Source organism: Spinacia oleracea, chromosome 6 (genome assembly GCF_020520425.1).
Source record: "Spinacia oleracea cultivar Varoflay chromosome 6, BTI_SOV_V1, whole genome shotgun sequence".
NCBI classification, from domain to species: Eukaryota; Viridiplantae; Streptophyta; class Magnoliopsida; order Caryophyllales; family Amaranthaceae; genus Spinacia; species Spinacia oleracea.
The window spans coordinates 136235989-136262885 of NC_079492.1; the positions used below are offsets into that span (position 1 = coordinate 136235989).

At 35.0% G+C, this 26897-nt stretch overlaps 2 protein-coding genes across 6 annotated transcripts; both read left to right on the forward strand.

The window, feature by feature from the left end:
• Positions 1–7596: 7596 nt before the first annotated feature.
• On the forward strand, positions 7597–16004 carry LOC110794759 (protein root UVB sensitive 3). Of its 4 annotated transcripts, XM_021999712.2 has the most exons (15): positions 7600–7784; positions 7879–7936; positions 8206–8265; positions 9161–9199; positions 9301–9363; positions 9469–9525; positions 9956–10019; positions 11411–11494; positions 11922–12004; positions 12081–12210; positions 12734–12826; positions 13516–13654; positions 14411–14451; positions 14557–14744; positions 15355–16004. In XM_021999712.2, the coding sequence occupies exons 1-15, from the start codon at positions 7684–7686 to the stop codon at positions 15451–15453; spliced, it is 1299 nt and encodes a 432-aa protein (XP_021855404.1). In that variant the 5' UTR covers positions 7600–7683; the 3' UTR covers positions 15454–16004. The 4 variants fall into 4 exon arrangements, with proteins under 4 accessions (XP_021855406.1, XP_021855404.1, XP_021855405.1 ...); XM_021999713.2 differs by lacking the exon at positions 8206–8265; XM_056832951.1 differs by lacking the exon at positions 7600–7784 and having other exon boundaries at positions 7884–7936; positions 9056–9199.
• A 2077-nt stretch (positions 16005–18081) lies between these two features.
• Positions 18082–26535, forward strand: LOC110794757 (uncharacterized). 2 transcript variants are annotated; one of them, XM_021999711.2, is made up of 12 exons: positions 18082–18289; positions 20362–20483; positions 20937–21118; positions 21470–22051; positions 22167–22220; positions 22617–22929; positions 23011–23210; positions 24055–24131; positions 25030–25131; positions 25844–26030; positions 26152–26260; positions 26350–26535. In XM_021999711.2, exons 2-11 carry the CDS (start codon positions 20363–20365, stop codon positions 26248–26250), a joined length of 1917 nt encoding a protein of 638 aa, XP_021855403.1. In that variant the 5' UTR covers positions 18082–18289; position 20362; the 3' UTR covers positions 26251–26260; positions 26350–26535. The 2 variants fall into 2 exon arrangements, with proteins under 2 accessions (XP_021855403.1, XP_021855402.1); XM_021999710.2 differs by having other exon boundaries at positions 18084–18289; positions 26152–26535.
• Positions 26536–26897: the final 362 nt, after the last annotated feature.

A 26897-nucleotide genomic window follows, 5' to 3' on the forward strand; every position in this document is an offset into this window, starting at 1 on the left:
AGATGCATACTCTTTGTTGCGTGCCTTCCCTAGCTGCGCCCGAACCGAACAAGAACAAGTTTTTAGGACTCCAAGTGTCGTCCCTCCGTAGATAGTCCACAGCACGTCCGGATCCGCCTTAAGATTGACCAACTAGAATCGCCCTTAAGGTACTATTATTTTCGGCACTTTATAGGCAAATGTGTGACTGAATTTTTCTCTCAAAAACTCACTTTGAATACTTTGAAACTTGTGTTATAAATTGTGAGCCCTAGCCTCATATTTATAGCGGTATGGAAAGGGAATCGAAATCCTATTCAGATACAAATTAATTAAACCTAGAATCCTACAAGAATTCTAATTTAATTAATTTATCAAATAGAATTAGGAATTTAATCATTAACCGAACTCTGCATGTTTTAGGAAACGTGCACGAACACAAACACTTGCACACACACGCACGGCAGCCACGATGGGCCCCATGCGTGCGCGCGAGCAGCAGCCCACTCAGCGCCCGCGCGCGCTGCGCTCTGCGCGCTGCGCGCAGCCTGCTGGGCCTGGCCTTGCGCTGGGCCTGGCGTGGCTGTTTGTGCGGCGCGCTTGGCTTGCTGGGCGATGGCCTGGCTTCGTGCTGGGCCTCGTCCGGCAGGCCTCGTCCGATGCTTATTCGTACGATGCGCTTCCGATTAAATTTTCCGATTCCGAATTCATTTCCGATACGAACAATATTTAATATTTCCGATTCCGGAATTAATTTCCGTTTCGAACAAATATTTAATATTTCCGTTTCCGGAATTATTTTCCGATTCCGGTAATATTTCCGATTCTGACAATATTTCCGTTTCCGGCAATATTTCCGATTCTGGCAATATTTCCATTTCCGATAATATTTTCCGACACGTACCATGTTTCCGTTTCCGGCAACATCTACGACTTGGATAATATTTATATTTCCGATACGATCCATATTTCCGTTTCCGGCAATATCATCGTTTCCGGAGTATTCATTCCTTGCCTGTGACGATCTTAGCTCCCACTGAAACCAAGATCCGTCGGTTCCGAATATTCATAGATGGAGTATTTAATGCTATTAAATACTTGATCCGTTTACGTACTATTTGTGTGACCCTACGGGTTCAGTCAAGAGTAAGCTGTGGATTAATATCATTAATTCCACTTGAACTGAAGCGGCCTCTAGCTAGGCATTCAGCTCACTTGATCTCACTGAATTATTAACTTGTTAATTAATACTGAACCGCATTTATTAGACTTAACATAGAATGCATACTTGGACCAAGGGCATTATTTCCTTCAGCACTTTCCCAGAAAAGTGTATATGTTTTATTTTATTTTTATTGTCTACCTTTTTTTATAAACTATTTATGTATGGAAACAAAATTTTGTTTATAAATTATGTCAATAATAGATACGACGTAATAATAATTATTCTAAATTGGTAATATTTTAGTCAAATCTCTATATTAATAATGGAAAACATATCACTCAATATTTTGGCCAAATGATCATATTAGCATTTTAAATATGCATATTAGATTAATAAATTTAAACGAGTATTTTAAAAATGTTATAACTATGCCGTAGTTTGGGAGATATTCAGTTAAATATTTTGTGAAAAAAATGATCAAAGACCGTGCGTGCACGGGATCTAATCTAGTGGTATAAATATTACTTTAACAAATTTACAACTGATTTGAAGGCTTCCATAAATGTTGTTGTGAGAATTACGTAAATGAAAGGTACTGTATATCCGTATATGGGAAGGGAAAGGGAAATACCTAGTTAATAGTACAGTTATGCTCAAAACTACAGAGTAACACATTTCCATTTCAAAATGCGAATCGCCTCAATTTTCTGATTGCTTACAACTAGGCTCCGTTTGGTAGGGGTGAGCAAAATATGTGGGTACTAAATTTAGAATCAGGATTGGTAAGAAACCTACAAGCACAAAATTAAAATAATTTACATGCAATAATTCTGGCTACGGTAATGAAAATCTTCGTTCTTTTTCCATGCCTCCAAAAACCTTATTTATTAGTACAAAGTACTCACTCCGTTTCATTTTGTTCTTTTCATTTTGTTCTTTAAGTTTTCATTTTTGGCTGTTATAAAATATTATTTACATTTTTTTTTACATAATCACATAAATGCTCTTATATTCTATCAAAATTTGTCTCCAATGATTATTTTAACCAATTAAATTCATTGACTTATTTAATATTTCACACTTTTTCATTGGGACATTAAATTTTTCTCATTTTTCCAATATCAGAATTTTGATAAATGTGAAAACATTATAAATAAACCTATTTTGACTTGTTTAAATAAAAAAATAGAGGAATCTCAATGTACATTAATTAGTCGTTAATAAACGTGTAAAAAACCAAACGTAAATAACAAAAAGAAACGGAGGGAGTACATTATACTAACATACATTATGAGTGACACATGTTACTTTCTGGTGCAAAATTTTCCCGCCAATTTTTCTTTTTTTTTTCCGCTAAAAAATCTCTATTTTATTTATTTTCTATCCTTATTTATTAACTGTCTATGTATGGGAAACAAAAATATTTGCTTATAGATTATGAAAATAATATGACACATAATAATTTGCTATTTTTTTTGTAATTTTTAATCCAATCATTGCATTAATAATTGCAAATATATTTATCAATATTTTTGTCAAATCAGCATATGAAGTATTAGTATATCAAATATTTTAGGCAACTTAGCGTATTAAGCATATATAATACGTAAAACGTAATACTACATATGACATAAATTGCGTACTCCGTATGATGATTAAATGAGTATGTTCAATATATTACATAGTATTAAAAAAATTGTAAAATAATGTTAGATATTCGTACATCCACGAGATCTAATCTAGTTCTTTTTAAACACTTTCAAACTCTGTGTTTATTACTATTTCCACACCATGAAATAATATTTTCACTTCTATAATTAATTCCGATACTCTCACCACCTCCATGAGAACATAGTTTTTTGTGTGCTCTACCCACACGAAATACTTTCAAACATAAATTCCCTCCCACTGTACAATTCCATGGTAGATGGTGGTGTAATGGTACCATGAGAATGAAACTAGGACAAGAGTACAACAACATAAAAATTGATAGACATGAGATGAGATGTTTGGGATTGTTGTAATCCCCAAAAAAAATCTAAAACACTGATCTTTCTACTTCATTAACTAACTTGGCATAAGAGGCCAAATATTATTAGTATAAAAGAAGCTCCTGCTATGATCATGATTACCACCCCATACTCTTCATCTTTTTATCATTTGTTTTGGAATCTACCATTTTTGTTTCTTTTATTTTTTCTCTTGTCTTAAGTTTTTGCTACATTTTCTGATCCCACCATGACCTGTAGTTATTTATTTTTTGTCGTGGAAGAGGAAAGTGATCAGACAAAGTTTTAAGCCCTTCAGAATCTTTGAGGGATTAGATTGTTGTTTTATTTAGGTGAAAATTGGTTTTTAATCTTTTTATCATCTAAAAAAATCGAAAAATTGTTTTTATCACATAACAAACTAAAAGTCGTATTTTATCATAAAAATAATAATTAACTTGTTTGTTTTACCATCTGAAAATGGAAAAATAAATGAAACCGTTACGTAAAGGGCTACAATAACGGTTTCATGTATATTTAACTCTCTTCTCATCCCTTGCTTCCTTCTCTTCCATGAATTCACGTATTCTTTTCTCTCATTAACTCACAAAATTGACAAATAATGGCAGTAAAGAGACGAGGATGAAAGAGTTAAAGAAAAAACGCAGAGGGAGTAAAAAATTAGAGGGAAATAGAATTAGTGGGCCTCACATAACAATTTCATTTTTTTAAAAGTTTTTTTTTTCTTTTTCAGGTGGTAAAAAAATAAGTTTTTTTGTAAGAGTGTTAAAATACAAGTTTTAGTTTTTTTGGTAGTAAAAAATAATTTTTTAATTTTTATAAACGGTAAACAACCATTTTTCCAAAAACAAATTTTCCCAACAGAGCCTTTGAAAATCTTCACATTAGCAACTCTTTTGTTGAATCATGTAGGGAGTACTATACTTTCTTATATTTTAATTAACAGCAAATATAATAAAAAGACATAAAATTGAAATTTTGCTAAGTAATCATACATAGCATGGATAAAGTTAATCCTAAAGTGATGTGATTAATTATTACCTTAAGCAAACGGTTAAAGAAACAAGTGATGAAGTCAAAAAGCCAAAGCTTAAAGCTGGATAATAAAGAAGAAATTACTTTGATGAAGTTTTTGCAATTTGTTAAAATCTGCCACTTTTCACCGATTACTATGATAATTAACTTTCGTTTGAGACCATGCAATCATATTAGTTGGTTCTACTTTATTATTAACAAAGATTAATCGATAAAATTAACTTAATTAACTAGCTCTAGCTCCTCTCTTAAGTACTTTCAATAGATCGAGCAGTTAACACTTAACAGAGAAATAAATTTCATCACATCTACGGAGTACAACTAAACAAACATGTTTCCGTACATAAGAATATAAGAACGTACGAAGTATCTAAAATGTTAAAACAATCGTCTTTATTCAAAACATCTAATCGTAAATGTAAACTCAAGAACCACTCTAAAATCATGAAACATATAAGTGATATAACCAACAGTCGTGAACATGAGATTTAGTAACACATGAAGATTTTTTTTTTGAGTGTATACTTGTTTTTTGTACGGTTATGTACCCCAGAGTTTCCATATCTTCTACTGCCCCCGTTTCATAAAGATTTAACACGGTTATTTGCATAAATATTAAGACAAAACTAAAAAATTGGTTGAATATACTCCGTAATAACATATGGATATAGTATGAGAAATGTGTTAAAAGGTGGGTGGATGTGGGAAAAAATAAATGAAGTATGAGAAAGTGAGTGGAAAATTGTAAATTTTATGGGGTAAAAAGGTAAGTTCAAAAATAGAATAAAGCAAAGTATAAAGAACAATATAAAACGGACTAAAACGAAAAGTGTAAAGATCATTTTAAAACGGAGGTAGTACAACTCTATACGTAGTACGGAGTATATTAAAACACACACAAGAATGTCACGTGTCACTTTTTAGTTTTTAGTGTATTCTTTTCTAAAAAAGTCTCTACTTTATTTTATTTTAAATTTTCTATCCTTTTATATAACTTTTTAATGGATGTAAAAACAAATATTGGTGTTAAGATTATGGAAATAATAAATACGGAGTTCCGTGTGATAATAATTTGCTAGAAATGAATTTTGGACATTTTAATCAAATTGGTATATTTAATAATGGAAAATATATTTAATCAATATTTTGGTCAACTTGGCATATTATAAGCATATAAAACATGTACTGGAAATCAGTGGGTGGATATTAATGAGAAAAAATAAGGGGGATTTTGGAAAGATAATATATGAACCATTGATTTTCCATCAAATGGTCGATATTGCTCAAACTCTATCTTGTAGAATTATTTTAGAACTCTAGAGGACCCAAAACCCCGTAATCAGTGGCGGTGCCAGTACGGGTTCAGTGGGTTCAACTGAACCCGTACTGGCAAAAACATAGAAGACGTTCGCGAGTTTCTGAACCTACCAAATTTACGTATATATAGAATTTAGCGCTCAAAATATACACAGGATAGAGGCTGGAACACTGGTTGGAGCAGGAACTGTTTTCTCAGTTCGTTTGGCGTGTCTTATGGTCGCGGGTTCGACTCTTCGCAAGGGAAATAATAAGATTTTTTATTTTTCTTTCTTTTCTTTCTTTTCTTTTTTTTTTTTTCTATCTTTTCTTTCTTAGTAGCTATAGTTTTGAACTTTTAATAAATAATTTTTTTATTACTAAATGTATTTGAAATTCTGAATTATCCAACGTCCTAGAAAAAATTGGATTTTGTTTTTATTCATTTTCTTAAAAATAAATTCTTTAATTATTTATCTTATGTACTATAGTACGTATGCAACCTGTTATTTGTATTCAAAAAAATCTGCTAATGTACGCTCTGTACAAAAAATATGACTTATGTTTTAATTTCGAACCCTTAACAAAAAATTCTGGCACCGCCACTGCCCGTAATATGTATGTAGTAGGACGAACGTTGCATATTACTACGTATATGATTAAATTAATATGTTAAGGAATTATTAATTACATAATATTTTATAAAAATAATGATAAATAACAGATTTATAATATCCGTGCGTGCACATGACATAATCTAATACTCTTTTATTAACAAGTCGATTTTGTGTACGTCTCATGATTGAGTACCACCCCATGAGAATGTAAAGTACGATAATTACAAGCATATAAGGAGTACTTCACTACTTCGTATAAACTTTGGGGTGTAGAGGGAGAATACATTTAGGAATTTGTTCTGTTCGATTTATTTTGACTTATTTCATACAAAATAAATTCAGATAAGTTCAGATAATATAAGTTTGGAAAAAATAAGTTTTTTTTCCACATATTTCCACACACAAATAAATTTGTTTCACACAACATAAGTTTTTTTTCGAAAAAATAAGTTAATATAAGTTAAGTCCATTTCAGTTCAGATAAGTTCGAATAAGTTCAAATAAGTTTGTTAAGTTTAGATAAGTTCAGATAATATAAGTTCAGTAAAATACGATAGAATGGAGCTTAAGTGTATAACAAACGGATCGGGTTTCATTGGTTCATTCGGGTCAGGTCGGTTCGGTTCGGATTAATTAAGCGCCACACGTGTTCATATCGGATTTGATTATAATCGGGTCTGGTTGGAACGTGTTGAGTTGTAACGAGTTTAGCCTGATTGTAACGGTTTGAGTCATATAAAGTCGGACTCATATTAGGTCGGGTTCATCGAACAACGGTCTGAAAATCACAATATCGGGTTATTACTAAATCACAATTTTCAATACGTTTGTAATTTTTATATTGAGACATTAATTAGGGGACAAGGGCAATAACTACCTTTTAAAAGTGTTAAGAATTTATGATTAATAGCGGGATTAAACGAGTTGTTAACGTTCGAATTAAACGAGTTAAGGGTTGTAAGCGATTTGGATTAAACGGGTTACGGGTTGTAAACAATTCATTACGAGTTGAAATAGTTCGGGTTGTAAACGTTTTAAACGGGTTTTCCTCGGTTCAATCTCCAGTCATTAATGGGTTTCATATCCATTTTAGTCCGGGTTGAAATGGATCGGGTTGCTGCAGAATGATTCATTACCAGGTTTCAGATCTTATTCGGATTAGTATTTCCAGGTCGGTCGGGTTTAGGTTATCGGATCAGATCAGGTTCCAACTCGCGGGTTAATAACAGTTTGAGTTCTAAACGACCGGATCAACCCAAAGAGTTCAACGATTCGGGTTGAAAATTAACAACTCACTACATAAGACCTCTTCAAGTGTTCATAAGAAGTTCATGATTCTTGAGACCACCACACCATTAGGGGAAACATCCCAAACTAAACACTCAAAACCCAAATACATATTCCAAGACCAAGCCAAGTCCAAGCCCAAGCCCAAGCCCAAGCCCAAACCCCAAACTAAGAGTTCGACTATTCTCATGTTTAGATTGACTTTCACACTCTGAGAAACTGACTGAAAACACAAGTGATCTCAATCTCAAAGTCTTTGAAGACATTAAACAAAGAATTGAAGCTAATTTGGGGAATGGCAGAACAAATATTGGTGGAAGAATGGGCAGGTTCTTCCTCATCAAAGCTCTCTATTACTGCCACTATTTCTTCCACCCCAAATATCTCTATTCGAAGGTACATTCTCTCTACTTTTTCTTTCAAATTTTGTTCTTTTTTCACGTACTCGTTAATTCCCTGAAAAATCCAATTTCGTTTTTTCCCCAAACAGATTTGACAGCCGTTTTAAGTTGGTTAGAAGACAAATTCTCAGTGCCTTTGTTCCTGAGGTAATTCTCTCATTTTCTCTCTATTTGTCTAGACTCTAGAGTAGTGATTATTAATTCGTCCGACAATGACGATGTGTAGGATGTTCGGGAAAAGTTGTCACCTTTACTTGACGGGGAATGATAGAAATGCTGCAACTAGGAGTATATGAAATTGTTTGTTAAAATCATCCATGATTTTTAGGGATCGGGATATTGTGACAACTATTCCGGACATAGGGGTATTATTGAAGAACAATACTGATTTGTGTTTCCATTTCTTTTCTTTGCAGGGGTTTCCTAGTAGTGTAACCCCAGATTATGTACCTTTTCAAATATGGGATTCATTGCAGGTAATAGTGATCTTAAATTATTTAAATGATCAAGAAGTTTACTCTATTTGATTGCCAATTAATTTGATATTTTGAGAATTGTGCAAACTTGGAGCAACTCCAATATTCATGAAAAATGACCTGCTCGCAAAACATAAAAATACATGAGCAGATAGCCAATTGTTTGTACATGAATTACGTAAGCAACTATAACAGGTAGCTGAAGAAATAAATGGAAAAGATAAAATTAATAAAATTATAATTTATAAATATTATAGAGAGATACAAGGGTATTGTGGCCCACCAATGAGAAACTTTGCAGCTTAAAAACACTGTAGTTAGAAATTTGACGTGGCAAATTTAGCTACATCACCTTATAGCTAATCACTGAAGTTGCTCTTATGACTTCCGGTATGATTAAGCGACATGGATACGTCTCCAAGTGTTATATTCAAACCATTTTAGAACTTTTTATGTAGTTTGGTCTGGATTGAAGTGTGCAAGTGTTCATATCCATTGGTGGATATTTGAGTATCTGATATGGGCAGTAAAAAGATTTCATGTGAGATTTGGATGATCAATTAAACTGAGATGCCAATCCGATGTAATTCCATGCCCTCTGATACCAATGATGTTGCAGTACATGAGGAATTGGGAACCACATACACAATTTAATTTTTGTTTATGAGGCGTCCTTGGATTTTCCATGTAATTTTTGTTGATGCCTCGTTATTTAATAGAATGGTTGACATTATATACTGTTTTGTGATTTGGTTTGCTATTTGGCTTATTTTACTCTGTCTGTCTGAAGCTGTGTTTATACAATGGGTGATGGATGAGGTAGCTGATACTTTCTGCTGTTCTTGCAAAATTTGGTGTAACGACCAACGAGTTCTTATGATATTTTGGTTTGTAGGGCCTGTCGACATATATACGGATGATGCTTTCAACACAAGTGAGGATTTAGACAATGCTTGTTCAGTGATTGATTTCAGCTTCCATCATGTTTGACCTAGGTATATCCTTTTCTGTTTGATGGTTTGAACACATTGACAGGCTCTTTTGAGTGCTATTGGAGTTGGCGAGAAATCTGCCACAGTAATTGGGGCTACTTTTCAGGTTAGTTTTCTTATTGAACAGTATTAAGCTTTGTCCTCGGTAAACTTGTAAAAATAATTAGTCGTATTGGCATACTAACTTTTCCCTCTTTTGTAAATATTGTAGTGGTTTTTGAGGGATCTAACAGGAATGCTTGGAGGCATTTTGTTCACATTTTATCAGGTACTTTTGTCTAGTTTTTTGGCTCAAATACTTTTGTTTCTTGGCTCTCACCAGGGAAACAACCTAGTATGATTTGAAATATGAGCTTTATCATGTATTAGTTAATGGTTAAGCACTTCTCCATGTAAGGACAGGGCCAGACTTAATACCAAAGTCATGTACAAATAGTGAAACTGTTTCGTAGAACAAGAGAAGATACCAAAGTCATGTATAAGCAATGCCATAATGCATAAACAGGAGATAATATTCGCTACAAAACTCCTTTCATGCTTAAATTTGTGTTTTATGGCACACTGATTATTTAGCGAACTACATTTGTAACCCTCCTTTGATTCATTTAAATACTAAGGAAAAAAATTACTTAAATAGGATCAGAATACTCTAAGCTCTTGACTAATCTCTGATAGCTATGTCACTTGTCTCTTATTAGGGGTCGAATTTGGATAGCAATGCAAAAATGTGGCGTTTGGTTGCAGATCTGATGAACGACCTCGGTATTATTCTCACCCCCTTTCTATTTTTGCATGTTTAACTAACTCTCTTTGACACCCAAACTTGTATGCTCCATAATGTGAATGTATATCCATCTAATTCGAATGGGATTCCGGTTTTTGTTGCAAGGTTCCTTGAGTTTTTCAGTGCTAAGTTCTATACTTCTATATCTTTCATAGTTATCTTTTTCTTGTCAGAAAAATTCTGATTAGAGTTCCCTGATAAATTCTGATTAGAGTTCCTTGATGTGTACTCATAAATCATAATCGTTTTTAATTAAGTGCAGTTAGAGATTCCAAGTTTCAGATCTTCCAGTACTTTTTTATATCATTATAAGTGATAATCGGCTACTATATGTTAGAAAGTGAAACAAGGTACATCAGCGAAATTATTTCAGTCAGTTTCGTATTGAAAATTTTCCTGGGTAGCTTATAAATGTACACATCCTCATAATAGCAGTCTCTGATTTCGTTTGATATTTATACATTTCTGATTTCCCATGTACTCAATCTCAGGCATACCATGGAAGGGGTACTTGTTTAATGATCACTTTGTAAAATTTCTTCTTAGTTCTTAGCATCACTTTTCCAGCTATTTAGTATACTTGAACAATTTCCACCGAACTCCTGTTTTTATTTCCTATATTCTTCACTTATTGCTAGCTTTGCACCTTTTTTAGGCCAAAAGACTCAGAATATATGGAAGAGGAATCTCCTGACTTGCTGTAGCCAATTGAAATGAAATGCTTTGGTATCCACAGTATCTTTACCTGATCGCTTTGACACGTTTTTGTTTAGTTCATGTCTTCAAAAATTATCCCACTTTAAGTATTCCAGAAACTTTGTATTAAACCTTAAATCATGTTTGCTTCTTGACAGATTTAAATTGGAACCTTATTGTTTTCTAGTTATGTTAGCCATAAGACATTTATGAATCTACATCTTGTTAATATGAGTGTTTATCCATCCCAACCATATGTTCTTTATGATGTAATTTCATTTCCTTTTGCATTTGAAGCTTACCGTTCTCTAGTGCAGAACATTGTTTTCACTAGTAATATAATATGAAGCATGTGGCTTCACAAGTTGCTTTTTTGTAGTTTGATTTTATTTTCTGAGAGTTTTGTTACAGTTAATTTGAAGCATGTGGAGCTCATTATTATATCTGTTTGTGCTTGTTCAAATATATCCTAGTAAAACTTTTCTTTTGCATTTAATTACCAACAAAATGCAGGATTTATCTCATTGTTGTTAAAATTCGTCCTAAATATCGAACCATGATCTAGTGCATCAAAATGAAAGGGGTCTGATGTCAATGTAAGGTCTATACTCAAGAGATCTGACATGAATATGATTGTCTTATCGGTTATGTCTATTTTACGTTGTTGTTGCAGGAATGCTGATGGATCTTATTTCTCCCTTATTTCCCTCGGCATTTGTGTTTATTCTTTGCTTGGGAAGTCTGTCACGGTCATTCAGTAAGTTCTAAATTCACTTACTCTTTTCTCCATCTTACCTTGCAAGCTGTCAGATCATGAAAAACATTAGCAAACTTAAAGCACCTTGACCACCATACCATTGTAGAGATGAGGAAAGCTTGCATTATGTAATATAACCTAAATTTATTCCTTTTTCTGAATTTGGCAAATACCTCAAGCAGTATCTGATCTGGATTGACCAAGAGTTTAAACTTGGTCTCTCATTTTCGAGTCCTATACTTGGTACTCTGTATGGAAACATTTTCATTCCGTGGAAACTGTTCTCAAAATAAGTAATGCTTGCGACTCTGTAATCAGGATAAGGTTTCTATAAGTATGTAACTGCAAAGTTCCTATCCCTTTTTCTTATTAATAAATTCTGCTCGAGTTAAGTTGACATATATATTCTCCAAATTCTCATAACAAGCTGGTGTTGCTAGTGGAGCTACTAGAGCTGCTTTGACTCAGCATTTTGCACTCCAAGATAATGCAGCAGATATATCCGCAAAGGTACCAGCACAGCATCTGTACGCTATCCTTTCATTGTGTCACAATTGTCAACTGAGTACCTGGTGTTGTAAATTAGGAAGGAAGTCAAGAGACAGTAGCAACAATGGCTGGAATGGCATTGGGAATGTTTCTTGCTCATGTTACTAGAGGACACTCTATGGCAATTTGGTTCTCCTTCTTGTGTTTAACTATGGTTCATATTTATGGTGAGTTCCAACTTTCTAATACCTATTTTTGCTTGGATCTGAACCCAATTTCTACTTGTTTTGTCCCGTTGTCTCTATCATCTGATAGCATATATCCTCAATCATTTAAATCAACAAGGATAACAGCTAGTTGACAAGAATGTACTGTTTGATTCTGGGCTTGTGTTTACTTGAATTATGATGGAATATGTGCACCAATCTGATCTATTGCACCAAATCACCAATGTGATTTATCCAACTTTTAGCTTTGCTGAATCTCTTTTCTTTTTTCTCTTTTATACAATGCTTACGTATCGGTTACTTATACCTTTTTGTACACCCTTTTTCCATAGAAGTATGTTGTATCGAACTCTAGATTTTTCTTTTTCAGTTTGACCCCTTGCCATGGTGAGGCTGATTTAAAGTATTCTATTCAGTGGTGAATATATCCTTTCATATTGGACTGGTTACTTCAATTTGACTGCTGATTTTCTAATTCATGGAAATTCTCTCCTGATTAGCTTTAATTATTTCTACAATGTAGCAAACTATAAGGCTGTCCGCTGTCTTTCACTGAAGGCATTAAATGGAGAAAGGAGCTCTCTTCTTCTGCAGCATTTCATGAAGACTGGACAAGGTAAATCTGCACATCTTTTCTCATTTATGCTGGTCACGTGCAGTGTCAAGTAAAACTTGTAGCACTTACTTCCTCATTAGATGTCAAGCTACTTGGTAATGGTTGAACCGCTGAAGGTATACTGCCCATGTATTTAGTCTAGGTATTTTTGCTGCCCAGAAGGGTTCTGCTGCTGTAAAACATTTCCACATAAATTTGCTGATTATTGGTAATTTCAGATTTTTAGAGGCAAATCTTGTCAGGCTGTCGGTAATTTTTGAGATTAAGTTTTCATTTGCTTTTTTAGCGCGTTTTCTTTTAATCTTTGATGCCAAGAAACATTTTCTTTTAAGTGAATTGCGATGTTGTTGTATTAGTCTTAAATATTCACATGAATCACATCCTTTTGGTGATATAGATCTCCCTGAAAAATCTAGCACTCCAAAAATCACTCTCTATGATGTTTGCTGCTCTTTTATTTTGAGGGAAGGCATGGTTAGAGCCGCCTCAGGTGGTGCTGATTAAAGTCTACACCTTATAGTAGTTCCGCAATTAGATACTCTTGTATACTTCTAGAAATTTTGATCAAAAGCTACATACTTAAGGGGGAGACCAATGTATTACATCAATCTATATATCTTAAGCGTACACATTTGTCCTTTTCCCCAGCTATGTGGAATTTTTCTTAATTAGTGTGTAATTGTTTCCAGTGCTTTCTCCTGAAAAGGTCTCAATGGAAGAGCATGTTTTACCTTTGTGGTTGAATCCATGGAGTTCTAAAAAGTTCAAATGTTTGCACAGTCGTATAAACTTAGGCGTGAAGGTCTCTTCTCTCAATCATGCAGCAATGTAAGCATATTTCCATTCAGTTTAAAATTCAAATGTTTGCAAACTCACATAAACTTAAGCGTGAAGGTCTCATCTATCACTTAATGCAGAAATGTAAGCATATGTTCCTTCAGTTTAAAAGTTCTTTAAGTTATGAACTTAAATTGAATGGGTGTTTTTTTTAAAAGAAAATTCTATTACTTCCACCACTCCAAGAGAAATGCCTTGATTTGTAATTTACCTAGTCGTTAGGTTACAGGGAAATTGGTGGAGTATGTTGTATTCTATATAACTTATTGTGATAAAGTTTCTATCATCCTTCATAAGTCATAAACAACCAGTCTGCTCACAAAGTGGCGGCAACCTTTTGTGATGTAGGAGAATTTACTTTTCGGTTTAGTTGGTGTCTATTGGTTTTGAGCTGCACCTTAGGTGGGTTCATTTTCAACTAGTACTCAATCTCATGACATCTCGCCACGGAAAAAGGGTCTTGTGCTTTTGTCTGCTTTGTCAAATATCGTGCAGCTAGATTTCAGAATAAACCAGTGCATTGTGATAAATACTGCTTTTTCCAAAAGAAAAATATAGCATACTATGTTATCTCAGCGTTGTGGTGGACTATCTTGGTCAAGTTCCTTGGCACAATTATGTTATTCATGATCTCGAAACCATCTGAATATTTTATGTTATTCATTATAGTTTCAAGATAGTTCTATGGTTCATCTTCTATTGTTGTATTTGTTTTATAGGCTAATTTTCATGTCATTTGACCAACAGGACGGACCTTTTCTTCTGTGCAGGATCTTATTATAAGAAAGGTTAGTTATACATTTCTTTATTATTTCTGATGTGAAGAATTCTGTTGTAGACACCTGTAACTAACACCCTCTCATCACCTCTCTTGTCTTCTTCAACCTTGCTAGCAAAGTATTTGCTGCTGGAGAAAAATGGGATGATCAGCATCATTATACATAAAGACTCAACACCAGTAGACATCTTGCAGTCCTACATACATGCACTTGTAATGGCAAATCTTTCAAATAAAAGTAAATCAGGGCATGTTGAAAGTTTTTCATGGATGGACAAATGCTACGAGGATTTCATTAAAAAGGTACTCCGTATTGTTTTGTCCAATGTATTGTCTCTAAATGGGGTTCCTTGCATCACTATTTCCGGATGGATTCCAGATAACTGTTTAACTCCTTCAATCTTCAACTCGAGTACTTTTGTATAAAAACTCAGCTTTTACTAAGTTAGTAGACACACATACTTTTTTAGAATGTCTGGGAAAAGTTGTCACCTTTCTCAAAGTAGTAATGACTTATGATTTGATTTCCTAGTACACCCTTATCCAAACACAATGACGGGAAACAAAATCACTCCAAATTCCCAACTATTGTGAAGGATAAGTTTGTCATATAATATCCTTAACTATGTTCAATTAGCACAATGTGAATAGTCTGACTACTAGTTCCAGACAGAAGGAGTTTATCTCACTATATGTTTGTTACGGGTTTAAGCGCATAACATCTTGTTGTTATTGAAGGAGACTTAAGTTGGTGATTGGGATGATGTGAAGAGTAAAGGGGGAAATTTGGATAATCAACATAATAGAGCATAACATCCTCTTGTTACCTATTCCGGCTAGTGTATTAATCCTTGTTTTGCAATCACCTAATTGTGCATGTTTAAATTAACTGACTGCTGATAATATCTTGCAGCTTCAGTCATCAGGTTGGAAGACAGAAAGACTATTATCGCATTCTGTTGTTTGGAGAGCAAGTTGGTTTATTGGTCAGTCAGATGAGAAGATCGACTAGCTAGCAACCTCACCCTCAAATCCTCCAGACAGTTTCCGGGAAAGAGAAGCTATCACCAACACCATCTTCTTTTCTCCACAAAACAACAGACAGTGTCAAGTCTGTCAACCTATATTCAAACTTGATGTTTTGGTCAAGGAATGAATTTTGTACAACCCTCCATATTTTCCCTATTTTAAGTGTATACCAGAATAGCCGAGTAGTATGTATAGCAATTTATCATATACATAACTTATGTAAAACTACAAACAATGTGGGTTCTAATACTATATCCAGTGATAGGCCAATGTGAACTCCTTTTTTAGGAGATGCGCTAAATGCATGGCAGCAACAAGATGGGTTGAGTACCGCTGATTGTACAACGGATGCGCGCAAGACCTGTTGATATTTTTATTGCTTTTGCTTAGTTAAAACATTTAAGCTTTCTTATATTTAAATCTTCATTTTTATTAGTATTAAGTTATACTGTTGGATTCAAGTGATTCAACCATATTTTCTAAGTAGAATATTTGTATAACTCTCTTTGTTTTAATCTATTTAATTTGTTGTTATTGTTGTCCATCTTTTTAAGTTGTTATTCTTTTCCTTTTAAGTAATGTTCATGGTTTTAGATCTTCATATGCGTTCGAAGTTCTTTACCCAATCTAGCATGATGCTTTCTTACTTTGTTTAAATTGGTTTACGGAGTACTTATTTTCCTTAATCATGTGTGAATAGTCACCTTATAAATAGTTCGTATTAATAACACTATTAAGAGACTAAAAGAAAAATAAAAATTAAATACGATCACAGAAAAAAAAAACATGTGTCACTAATGGTTTTTCTATGTATAAAGTAGGTGTTAGGTGTAGATTGATTCGTATATTTCATTTCTCAAACAAATTACGGAGTACTCAAAGTTATAGCCTTATAGGGACAAAGTACATATTGCTAATTGGCTCATGAAGTGCTTAATCTACAATATCTTCAACCGAAAATCCATTCATAGTCATGGATTAGTGGATAATTTACAAACTTTTGTATAAGGCGGTCTTTCCTGTAAGACCGCCTTGATGTCAAATGAGGTGCCATATAAGCTGCAGCATAAGCGGCTGACGTCAGCGTCAAAAAAGTAAAATATATATATATATATATATATATCATTTTATGATTTATTTTTATTTCATTTTCATTTTTCAAAACCTAATTCTTTCCTTTCTCTCTCCTAAATTTTCTGCCTCCTCTCTCTCCCCTAAACACAGTTTTGCTCCTCTCTCTCTCCTAAACGCAGATTTGCTCCTCTCTCCTCCATAACTAAGGTAAAGGATCGGTGGCGATGGTGGAAGTGTTGATCCTTCATCACATCAGGCTCAAAGCGGTTGTAGGTACGACAGATCGAAGGTGCGACGAAGTTCTCGGCCTTGTTGCCGCCGCCGCTCTATTTGAGTAACAAGTCGAAGGCGGTTATTCCGTTGATGTTGGAGGCCAGATCTAGTTGTCGGATTCCGTGTTGAAATGAGGTAATGAATCGGCGGTGGTCTTACCTCGCCGGTCGATAAAAATCTTTGAATTTTGTATTTCTCTTGTGTTCTCCTCTTTTCATTAAGGTTTTTTCGATTTTTTAATTAAGGACGAGGAGGCGGAGTATTCGATGGCGGTGATAGTGGAGGTCTTCGCTGCCAGTAGATCCATCGACACCATCGACGAACACCCTCAGATTCATCAACGACGGCCGCAGAACCATAATCTGTTCTCGCTCCTCTACTCTGCTGCTGACATTGTTTATTCGCGTGGTGGCCGTTGTGTTTCACAGCCGGAGGAGAGGAAGCGTTGCATGTTGCTTGGTGGAAAAATAGCAAGATTATTTAATTACCAAAAAATAACTATTCGACTCATAAGTTTAACTATTTGTCTTTATATCTTAACTATTTGTATTTATATAATTTTCGAAGAAAAATAATGTCAAAAATAATTTTTAAGCCTTATATTGAATTAGTTAAGTTTGAAATCCAATTAGTTAAGCTAGAAGTTCAATTAGTTAAGCTAAAAGTCCAATTAGTTAAGGCCGGAAAAAAAATTGAAAAAAAATTTTGAAAAAAAAAATTTTGAAAAAAAAATTGAAAAATGATGACGTCAGCATGACGTCAGCGCGCACCACAAGACTGCCAACAAGGCGGTCTCACGCAAAAGTTGCTGTGGATAATTAGTATTGAAGCATGCAAATTCTTTAATATGAGGTGTTTAATTTGTACATAGTTTTTTTCCTGGCAGAAGCGTGTTTGTTATCTTGTTGATGATTATTCAACAGAACTCGAGCTTGTTTCTACGTTAAAGTATTTATGATTAATGTCCCGTCTCAAAAAATTTGTACTTAGCAGTTAGCATATGAACACTAAATCCATACTCGCGAAAGATTTATAACGCAAGTAATTGATCTATTCTCTTTGTATATATTTTAAAAATCCCAAAAAATTAGTATTTTAAATAGAATTTCTAGGTTTCCCACGTTCATTTTCCTTCTTTTGATCAAACAGCCCATGATATAAGTCCACTACCAGTCTACCACCATCCCTTTCCCACGTTTTACTTTTGCTTTTTTTGAATAAAATTTTATTTATTTTCATTTCAACCCTATTTCTCCATTTTACCATTGAAAAAAAAAGAGTAGACAAAATTAAAAATAAAAGTAAATTTCCCCCCATAAATAAAAGTAGAAACGAGGAAGAATGTGATGTTGTGTTGTGTTGTGTTGTTGAAGAGACTATTGAGTTCCAGCAATTATTTCTCATTTCCAAACTCCAGGCGGTTCTCTGTTTCTCTGTTCTATTGCGCGCTTCTTCATCTTCATCAATTTCCTGTAATTCTCTCTTTCTCTCTCTCTGTATGAGTTTCACTGTGACTGTTCTACCACACTATGAATTTATCTTTAGTTGGCAGCTAAATTTCTCGTTTTTTGTTGTTGTTAGCCATAATCAAATACTTGGTTTTGTCAATTTTAAGGTCAGAATCTTCTAATTTTTTGTACTTCTTCATGTTTTTTTGGGGGGTTTCTGGGGTTTTCCGGGTTTTCAATTTAGTTTAATGGGTTTTGTATATTTGGTGTAATTATATCCATCTTCTTTAACTCTCCAAGTAAGACGTAGTTGTATTTTGGGCTGTTTCTGGGTTGTGTTTTTGGGTAATTTATGCGGTTTTAATTAATTTATTATTATTTTAGTTCTGAAAATGCATTTTTTTTTTTTGGGAAATTATGTTTTCTGGATCAATTTCTACTTTCTTTAGTTTCATGTTATGAATTTATACAGGTTTGTGAATTATACTGATTTTTAAATTTTACAATAAGACGGGTTCGTTCTGATTGATCATCTTATGCAATTTTAGATTGCTCATTCTCTGAATTGTGTCCTATGTGGAATTTGTTAATACGTGAACTTTTGGTTAAAAGCATCTTGTCTGAAGACACAGTTTTTACATTTATGTTAATATTGACATCCTTATTGTTTATGCACAAGCGAGTACTCAAATACATTGTTTATGCACAGCAATGGGCTGTGCTTGTGCGACGAGGAGACACGAGAGGCGAGAGAAAAAGAGAGAGGGTGAGGCTAGTGGTGTGCAAGCAACGCACGAGAGAAAAGAGAGAGGGGGTGCGCGAGGTGCTGTGCGAGCACACACGAGCACGGAGTGTGCGGGCTGGTGAGGCAAGGCACGAGTGCTTGTGCTTGCGGGTCAAGGCACACGGACGAAAAGAGGGGAAAGAGAGGAGATATAATGTTTGGTTTAGTGTAAAACGTTTTTGTTGAAAATAATTTTCCCTTTCAAGCATTTTCCGCCCTTTGTTATGACAAAGGGTGTAAACAATTTTCAATATCCCTCTCAATGGTGGAAAATAATTTCCATTTGAAAGGAAGGGAAACTACTTTTCCAAATTTCCTCCTTACCTCCTCTTCTCTCTTCCCATCAATCCTCACCAATCTACTTCCATTTTACTATTTTCTATGATTTTTGTTTTGTAAGGAACCGAACAAAGGAAACTAGTTTGGAATTAGAAAATGTTTTTCGCCAAACCATATGGAGCCTTAAAGATGCTTGAAATAGTTGGAAATAATGGTGGCAGTGTAAGGGGTTGTTGGCCTTGTTGCCTTTGCTGCTTTCCATGTGCAACAGCCTCATGTTTTAACTCTTGAAGCCTGTGCTTTGTTTTCTTCAATGTTTTTTACGCAGCTATTACATTTATCTAGATGAGTTTGGGTCCTTCCTAATGGAACATTGGTCATATGAGGTTTTATGTGCTCAATATTGTATATTTTTGGAATTTAGGCATGTCAACTTAGATGCAAAATATATCGGAACAATGTTTCTTTTTACGCTGGTGGGGTGGTTGGCAACATTGTTTAGAGTAGGCTCTTTGGGAGGCTTGATTTGGTGATTAGTTCATTGTAAATTACATAAATAATGCTTTTCTTAGATTATTGTTCCTCCTCCTGTAAGCAAGGTTCCTTGGCACGCTGTAGGTCTTTGCCACATCTGAAATGCTGATCTCGTTTCAGAAAACATTTTGCATGTACTGTTGGTCCAGTTCTCAGTAACCTCAAGAATTTGTTTTTCCCAATCCCGCCCATGACATCATTCATCTAATACAATTTTATTCTTTTACCTTTTGTTTTATATAGATGTGGACTTAATCCTCCTATGAAGTTTATGTTATACTAACCTATTAGCTAAAGTACATGCGAACTATTAGCTAAAGTACATGTGAAACTAACTCTGTCATTCATCTATGCCTTCTTAAGTTTGTTGTGTGTGAATGACTGGTTTCTTATTTTTCTTGCTGCTTGTTGCTTTGTCATTTGCTCATTCTGTTCATTGTAACCGTATTATTTGACATGTGAAATGAATTTGAGCTTAGTTTCTCTCTTTGATTCACAGAATGGGTACTGGGAAAAAGCAACAGGTATCGTTTAGAAATTTGAAACCAACTATGTTAGGCGGCGTCATATTTGGTTGCACGGATGATACGATCAATGAATGTCTTACTAAGCAGCTCTTTGGTGGGTCATTTTTACTCCAGTTCTATATTTTAAGAAATTATACTTTATCAAACTTTGCAGTCTGCACGAACTTTCGTTGTCCTTATGTGTTGTGTTCATACGTTGTTGTTTTCATGCCTGTCTTATTATCACGTCGTTTGGAGATTTCCTTTCTCTATGAAATGAAACTACAACACCATGAGATACCCGTAGTCGGCTTCTAGTAATCTACTTTGACATGTGATTATTTGCGTCTTCCTTATGGTCATCCAGTTTTGATATTTTCTTTCTCCTATGAAATGAAACTATAATACATCAACACCATGAGATACATGGGTGATTTTAGTGATCTACTTTGGCATGTGTTTATTAGCGTCAATTTGGCACTTTTATATGTTTGCTGATGCATTTACCAAATTTCTTTAGCGCTGCTTGTAGATCTGATTCTTTACTCAAACTTCTTTTCCTTGACAGGTTTGCCTCCTCAGCACTTTGTGTATGTCAAGAATATTCATCCAGGTTTGCCGTTGTTTCTGTTCAACTACAGTAAAAGGAAACTTCATGGAATTTTTGAGGCTGCTAGCCATGGTCAAATGAATATTAATCCATATGGTTGGACAAAGGATGGTTCGAAGAGAACATCATACCCTGCTCAGGTATTACAAGCTTGCTTGCTGCCAAATTATAGGCATTATGTATCCTGAGATAGTGAGATGTGACACTGTCAGAGAAAATAGCTATGTTACGCCGACACTCTGGTTGATGGAGGGTGTCAGGTGTCGGATCCTTCAACACGATATGACACCGAAATACATAGTGGTCTTGGTATGAAATTTATTACATCTAGAGTGTCAGAGGAGTGTCGGATCCTCCGATTCCTTGTCAGACACGACACCCAAATAAGAGTCTGAGCAACATAGGAAATAGTTTACCTTTAAGGCTTTAACTTCATCCTCTGGGTAATTTTGTGTTGGTTTTTTTTTCTTTGATTTTTTTTTTTAACGTAGGTCCAAATCTGCGTCAAAAAGAATTGTCGTCCTCTGCTAGAGAGTCAGTTTATGCCAATCATTAAAGGGAATTATTACACTCAGTCCCATTTCAGATTTGAGCTAGATCATGTTCAAGTCAGCAAGTTGATCGCTCTGTTTTTAACCCAAGTGGTTGCACCGTCTGCCAAAATGCCCAGAACTACATTAACCTTCCAGATAGTAGATCAACCTCCATCAGAACCGAGAACTATAGAAGAAGGAGGAAATATTTTATCTGATGCATATGTTGGCCTCACTCCTTGCAACAAGTCAGATGGGAATTCGGTTCTCACAGGTCCTTCATGCGTTGATGATATTCGCCAGCCAAATGGAGTTGATATAGAAGCAATGGGAAAGAGTGAAATGGAGCTGATATATGAGAAATTGCAAAAGTTGGCTGTGAATGGTGAAGCTTCAGACTCTGACCCTGTATACGAAGTTCAGGAGTTTGGAAATGCCAACAAGATGCATGATGATTCACAAGAAGGAAGTGTGCCTCAAGAGGAAAATATGAAGGAGAGCTCCTTACTGCCCTCAGATTTACAGTCTATTATAGCTGAGGTTGTTATTTTAGACTCAGTTATTAGCACTTATAAACAATATTTATGATTAGTCTGCATGAGTTTTTTCTTTTGATAATATTAGTCTGCATGAGTTGATCTTCTTTTTTATGCAGTTACAAGAGCTAAAGGCCTTCAAGAAAGAATCTATTGAGAACCAACTGATGCTGGTAGTCTTCCCTCTATTCACCTTCTTTCACTTGTCTTTATCCCTTAATGTACCTCTTTTATCTTATTTGGGATGGCTTACCATGTTTTGGAGCATACGATCTGGTTAGTAACACAATGATTCACATGTGGACGATTTAACAAATTGGGTGGCAAGTTTTGTTCTCATCTTATTTTCTTAGTATATAGTCATCATTATTGATGAGAGAAGAATGTATTTTACCTGTAAAAGAGTGCAATTCTTTTTTCTTTTTCTTTACAAGTCTTTTCAGCCTTTCCTCCAACTTTAAGCTTAATGTCTGTTAGATGGTTATAGGACCGTGTGTGTAGGGGAGGGCTACCCCTTATTTCTGTAAGTACTCTCTTTTCCTTATTCAAATGTAATATGGTTGTCACAGATCTCAGAAATCCAGCAGTTACAAGATCGTTGTACAAGGCTAGAGGCCTTGTCTAACCAGTCAGAGACATTTTCACACGGAACAACGGAGCTTAGCAGTGAGCAGCACCTGGACCCAGATGGTTTAATATATTTAGTAGGTGGTTATGATGGGGAATCATGGCTAGCATCACTTAACTCCTACTCTGCATCAAAAGATATAATTAAATCTTTGAGACCAATGAGCACTGTTCGTTCATATGCCTCTCTTACAACGTTGAATGGTGATCTTTTTGTAATTGGTGGAGGAAATGCTGGTTTGTGGTATAACACAGGTATTAAGGTTTTTCATGTTCTCCTTCCTTTGTGTTATCCGTGTAACACTCCTGTTAATATATGACTTTGTTTGGTTGAAGTTGAATCCTACAATCCTGTAAACAATGATTGGACATCACTTCCTTGTTTGAATGAGCAAAAGGGGGGGTTAGCTGCAACTACGCTGAATGACAAAATATTCGCAATTGGTGGTGGGGATGGTATTCACTGCTTTTCTGACGTGGAGATGTTCGATGTAGATGTTGGACGATGGATATCTGCTAGATCAATGCTGCAGAAGGTGAGCTTCTACTAGTGTCTATATATATAAAAATGTAATTGAATTAGTTTGAAGGTAGTTGATTTAATTGTTACCTGCGGAATGCAATTTAATTGGGCTGGGAAACCTGGAACTCGAGTAACTAACATCCCATTTGTGCTGAAACATGTGCTTTTAAATTAAACGCTGTAGTGTATGGATGTACCCTGTATCCCACTCCGTGCATGTATGCTGCTGGGTTGGGGTGAAAGATCTTTAATGGAGGGTGGGTGGGGGGTAGGGGGACTTACTTTTTGAAACTCATATTTTTTTAAGGCTGAAAGGATTAAGAAACAGAAGATAAGAGAAAGGTTGCCTGATACATTGATGATAAATATGAGGTTTGCAGTACAAAATGGCCAAGAGATATTCGAAAGGTCTCAACTCACCTAATTAATCCAACTACTCTCAAGATAGTTTTCTTCTCTTCCCTCCTTCCCTTTTATTTACAAAACTCAGCATTTGACAAATGTACTTAAGGCAAAATGACGTAAAACAGAAAAAGCTAGCATAGGACAAAAGGCCTTAATGTATTTGATCGTTGCTAGCACTAAGGGAAGTGGTTCCTTGCTTCTGTGTCAGTGCCTGCAGCTGTCACAGTTGGTGTTCTGTTGTTGGCGTTGTCTCCTTACATATGTACGGAAATAGGTGCTCTTGGTGGGTGCATTGCACCTACCCTGTGATTTTGTTCTCATAGTAACGTTGGCAGTATTAACATGTGATATAGCTAAGCTTCAATCTTAATACTTCAACTTTAATTTGTACTGCTAACAGTTAAACTCAATGTTTAATTCATTCCGTTATGTTTATGGGAAATCTACTGTAGAGATTTGACCTTGCAGCAGTGGAGCTTCATGGAGCCATCTATGCTGTTGGTGGATATGATGGGAAAGAGTATTTAAGGTAATAATGTTCTTACCACACTTCTTTATGTATCTCACATAAGTGCACTTGGTCTTGAGCATATATTTGCAGCATCTATTACGTTCTTTCTTGGCAAACATGCCTGGACTTTTCCTTACCGATTTTAAACACTGCAAGAACATATTTGTCGTCTTCAATTCTTCTTAAATTTCTGAGTTGTAAAAAGAGACTCTTGGAATAGAAGTACATTGAGATGTATAAAGTGTTAACTAAATTAAGGTTTTGGCAACTTGTGATTTGTGCCCATATTAGTAGTCAGCAACGTCAACATCACCCAATGCTTCTAATGAGGCACCTGCTCAAGGTGGGATAAGTTGGATGTAGAATACGTCACCGTTGCAATAGTAGATAGACAATTTTATTAGATCTTTGATCTGAAAAAACAGCAGTCGCCTCTTATTTCACAATAATTATAAGAAGTGTGAATGGACAATTTAATGATTTCTTTTAGAAAGTCAATTATAGGAAAACAACTCAAACTAAAGAATAGTGAATCTTTTGATTCCATTGAAATTGGACAGTGAATAATAGTGTATAACTTCTTAAGTTGATCTGTCTGCCAAAAGACTTGCCTTATCTATGCTAAAGATTTCTCTTCCAATATGCTCAACTAGTGAACTTTATTGAAGGGGCAACAGAATTTCACTTTATGTGTACTATGTCTAGCTACATCTTCAGGAAGAAATAGATTGATAGAAGCAATCTCATTTCATTTCATTTCCACCTGTAAGTATTATGCAATATTTTTTTTTACCTTAAGAAGATCTTATGCCTACAAAAATATCTCTCAGAAGCCCAAAGTTGTAGGGGAAGGAGTATAAAAGAAAGATTGATATTGTTCACCAATGCTTAGCCAATTTTATGCTTCTATTGTCAGTTCTGCTGAACGGTTTGACCCTAGAGAGCATTCTTGGAGCAGACTTGAAGGCATGAGCTCAAAGAGGGCCTGTCATTCCTTGATTGCGCTGAATGAAAAACTGTAAGGAACATATGTTTGTTTTTTCTTCCTTGTTCTTTTTTTTAATAACGTTTTATTTCATGGGTCGGCTTTTCTGATGAGCTTTCTTTTAAAATTTGACGGTAATCAACTAATCATACAGTGCTGATTTTTCAAGGATAACTAACTGTAATACTTGCAAAATACAATAATGTGCATGTAATTTTCTGTTTCATTCTAAGATTTTAAGCAAGCTTATAATTAGTATTGCATTTGTGCAATATAGGTGGTGGAATGGGTTTGCATGGATGAAACCATGTTTGAGTCCTGAGTTTTATTTAATTAGTTTCATATAATCTTTTAGGGTAGTTTATACTTTATACTTCCTCTGTTTTTTAATAATTGCACCATTTGTATTCATTTGGGATCTTGTTAGATTCTTCTCAAAACATACTTTCAAAATATCAAAATTTTCTGAATCTAACATACGGGGAGGGGGTGACTTGATTAATCTAACAATTGCTAGTGAAGAGTTTGGATTCTTTGCATCTTACGTATTGACTTTTTTTTTATTAATTGAGGTGAGAGGCTTTAGGAATATTGAGTCTGGTGGTGCTATGAAGATGATGAACCATATGCTAGTAGTTGAGTGTCCATACGACAAGATTATGGGAGAGACAATACCTTAAACTATATTGTACTCCTTAGTAAAGATGAGTTTGTTACCTAAAATACAAGGTACTCTTTATAACAGGTATGCAATAGGTGGTTTTGATGGAAGTACGATGGTAGCTAGTGTTGAAGTATTTGATCCTCGGCGTGGGAGTTGGATGAGCGAGGCACCACTTAACCACTCAAGGGGATATTCAGCGGCCATAGCATTGAATGATAGCATATATGCAATTGGAGGGATGGGAGAAAACGATAATATTCTGGATAAGGTGCATCATCCCTTTCTTCTCTTGGTTCACCATTCTGCATTATCTATTATTCTATCTCAAATTTCTTATTTTGCAAGAATTAAGATGATCGTGCCTTAACTATATTGAAATGTGATGACAGGTGGAGCGATACCAGGAAGGCCTTGGTTGGCAAGTAACGAACCTAAAGGCTGTGGGGAAAAGGTGCTTTGCTCCAGCAGTAGTCATGCATATGCATTGAAAGAGAAGAGGTAGGACTAGGAAGGATATCATCATTTTAGCTTAGCTAGGATTGCAGAGAAGCCTGTTTGGTTTTCTAAAGCTTTAATTTTGTGTATAGGAGAATGAGTGTAAGCGTAAAATCCACTTTTGTACAGGGTTTCTGCCAAAGTATAGAAAGAAAACCCGACATTGCGCTCTGGTCTCAGCTACTTTTTTTGTAAAAATGGAGGTGCATATAAACCTTCATACACAATATATCAATGAATCTTTTTGAATCAACACAAGTTGATATGATGTAGGCTGATTTCTGTTTGTAACAGTCTAGTCGGCTGGTTCAGCCGTTAGTTCATTATCGTTGTCTCACGTCCTGTATTATCATTGATATATGTGCCCGCTTGTAGGAACACACTTTAAATGATTAACTTGTGCCCAAAGGTGGTAGCTATCCCCTTGTAATACGAAAACCACACAGATTTTACAAGGGCCATTTCTAATAGCAGTTGACTTAACATTATACTTTGTATTAACTTATTTTCAGGGTGTTTAGTGAGAGGAAATGAGATTTTCTGAAGATTGAAAGCTCGAATTTTCTTTCTCTTTCACTGGCCTCATGGCCTGTAATCAATCTTCCGTTTGCTGTTTTTAGAGCAAAATGTTTTAGGAGAT

Bases quoted from the DNA above. Each gene is read 5' to 3' on its own strand.
- LOC110794759 (XM_021999712.2), top strand. From the start codon at position 7,684: ATGGCAGAACAAATATTGGTGGAAGAATGGGCAGGTTCTTCCTCATCA. The intron at 7,785-7,878 runs GTACATTCTCTC...TTCCCCAAACAG, and splicing joins CCAAATATCTCTATTCGAAG to ATTTGACAGCCGTTTTAAGT. The intron at 7,937-8,205 runs GTAATTCTCTCA...TTTTCTTTGCAG, and splicing joins TCAGTGCCTTTGTTCCTGAG to GGGTTTCCTAGTAGTGTAAC.
- LOC110794757 (XM_021999711.2), top strand. From the start codon at position 20,363: ATGGGTACTGGGAAAAAGCAACAGGTATCGTTTAGAAATTTGAAACCA. The intron at 22,930-23,010 runs GTATTAAGGTTT...GTTTGGTTGAAG, and splicing joins TGGTTTGTGGTATAACACAG to TTGAATCCTACAATCCTGTA. The intron at 24,132-25,029 runs GTAATAATGTTC...TTCTATTGTCAG, and splicing joins GATGGGAAAGAGTATTTAAG to TTCTGCTGAACGGTTTGACC.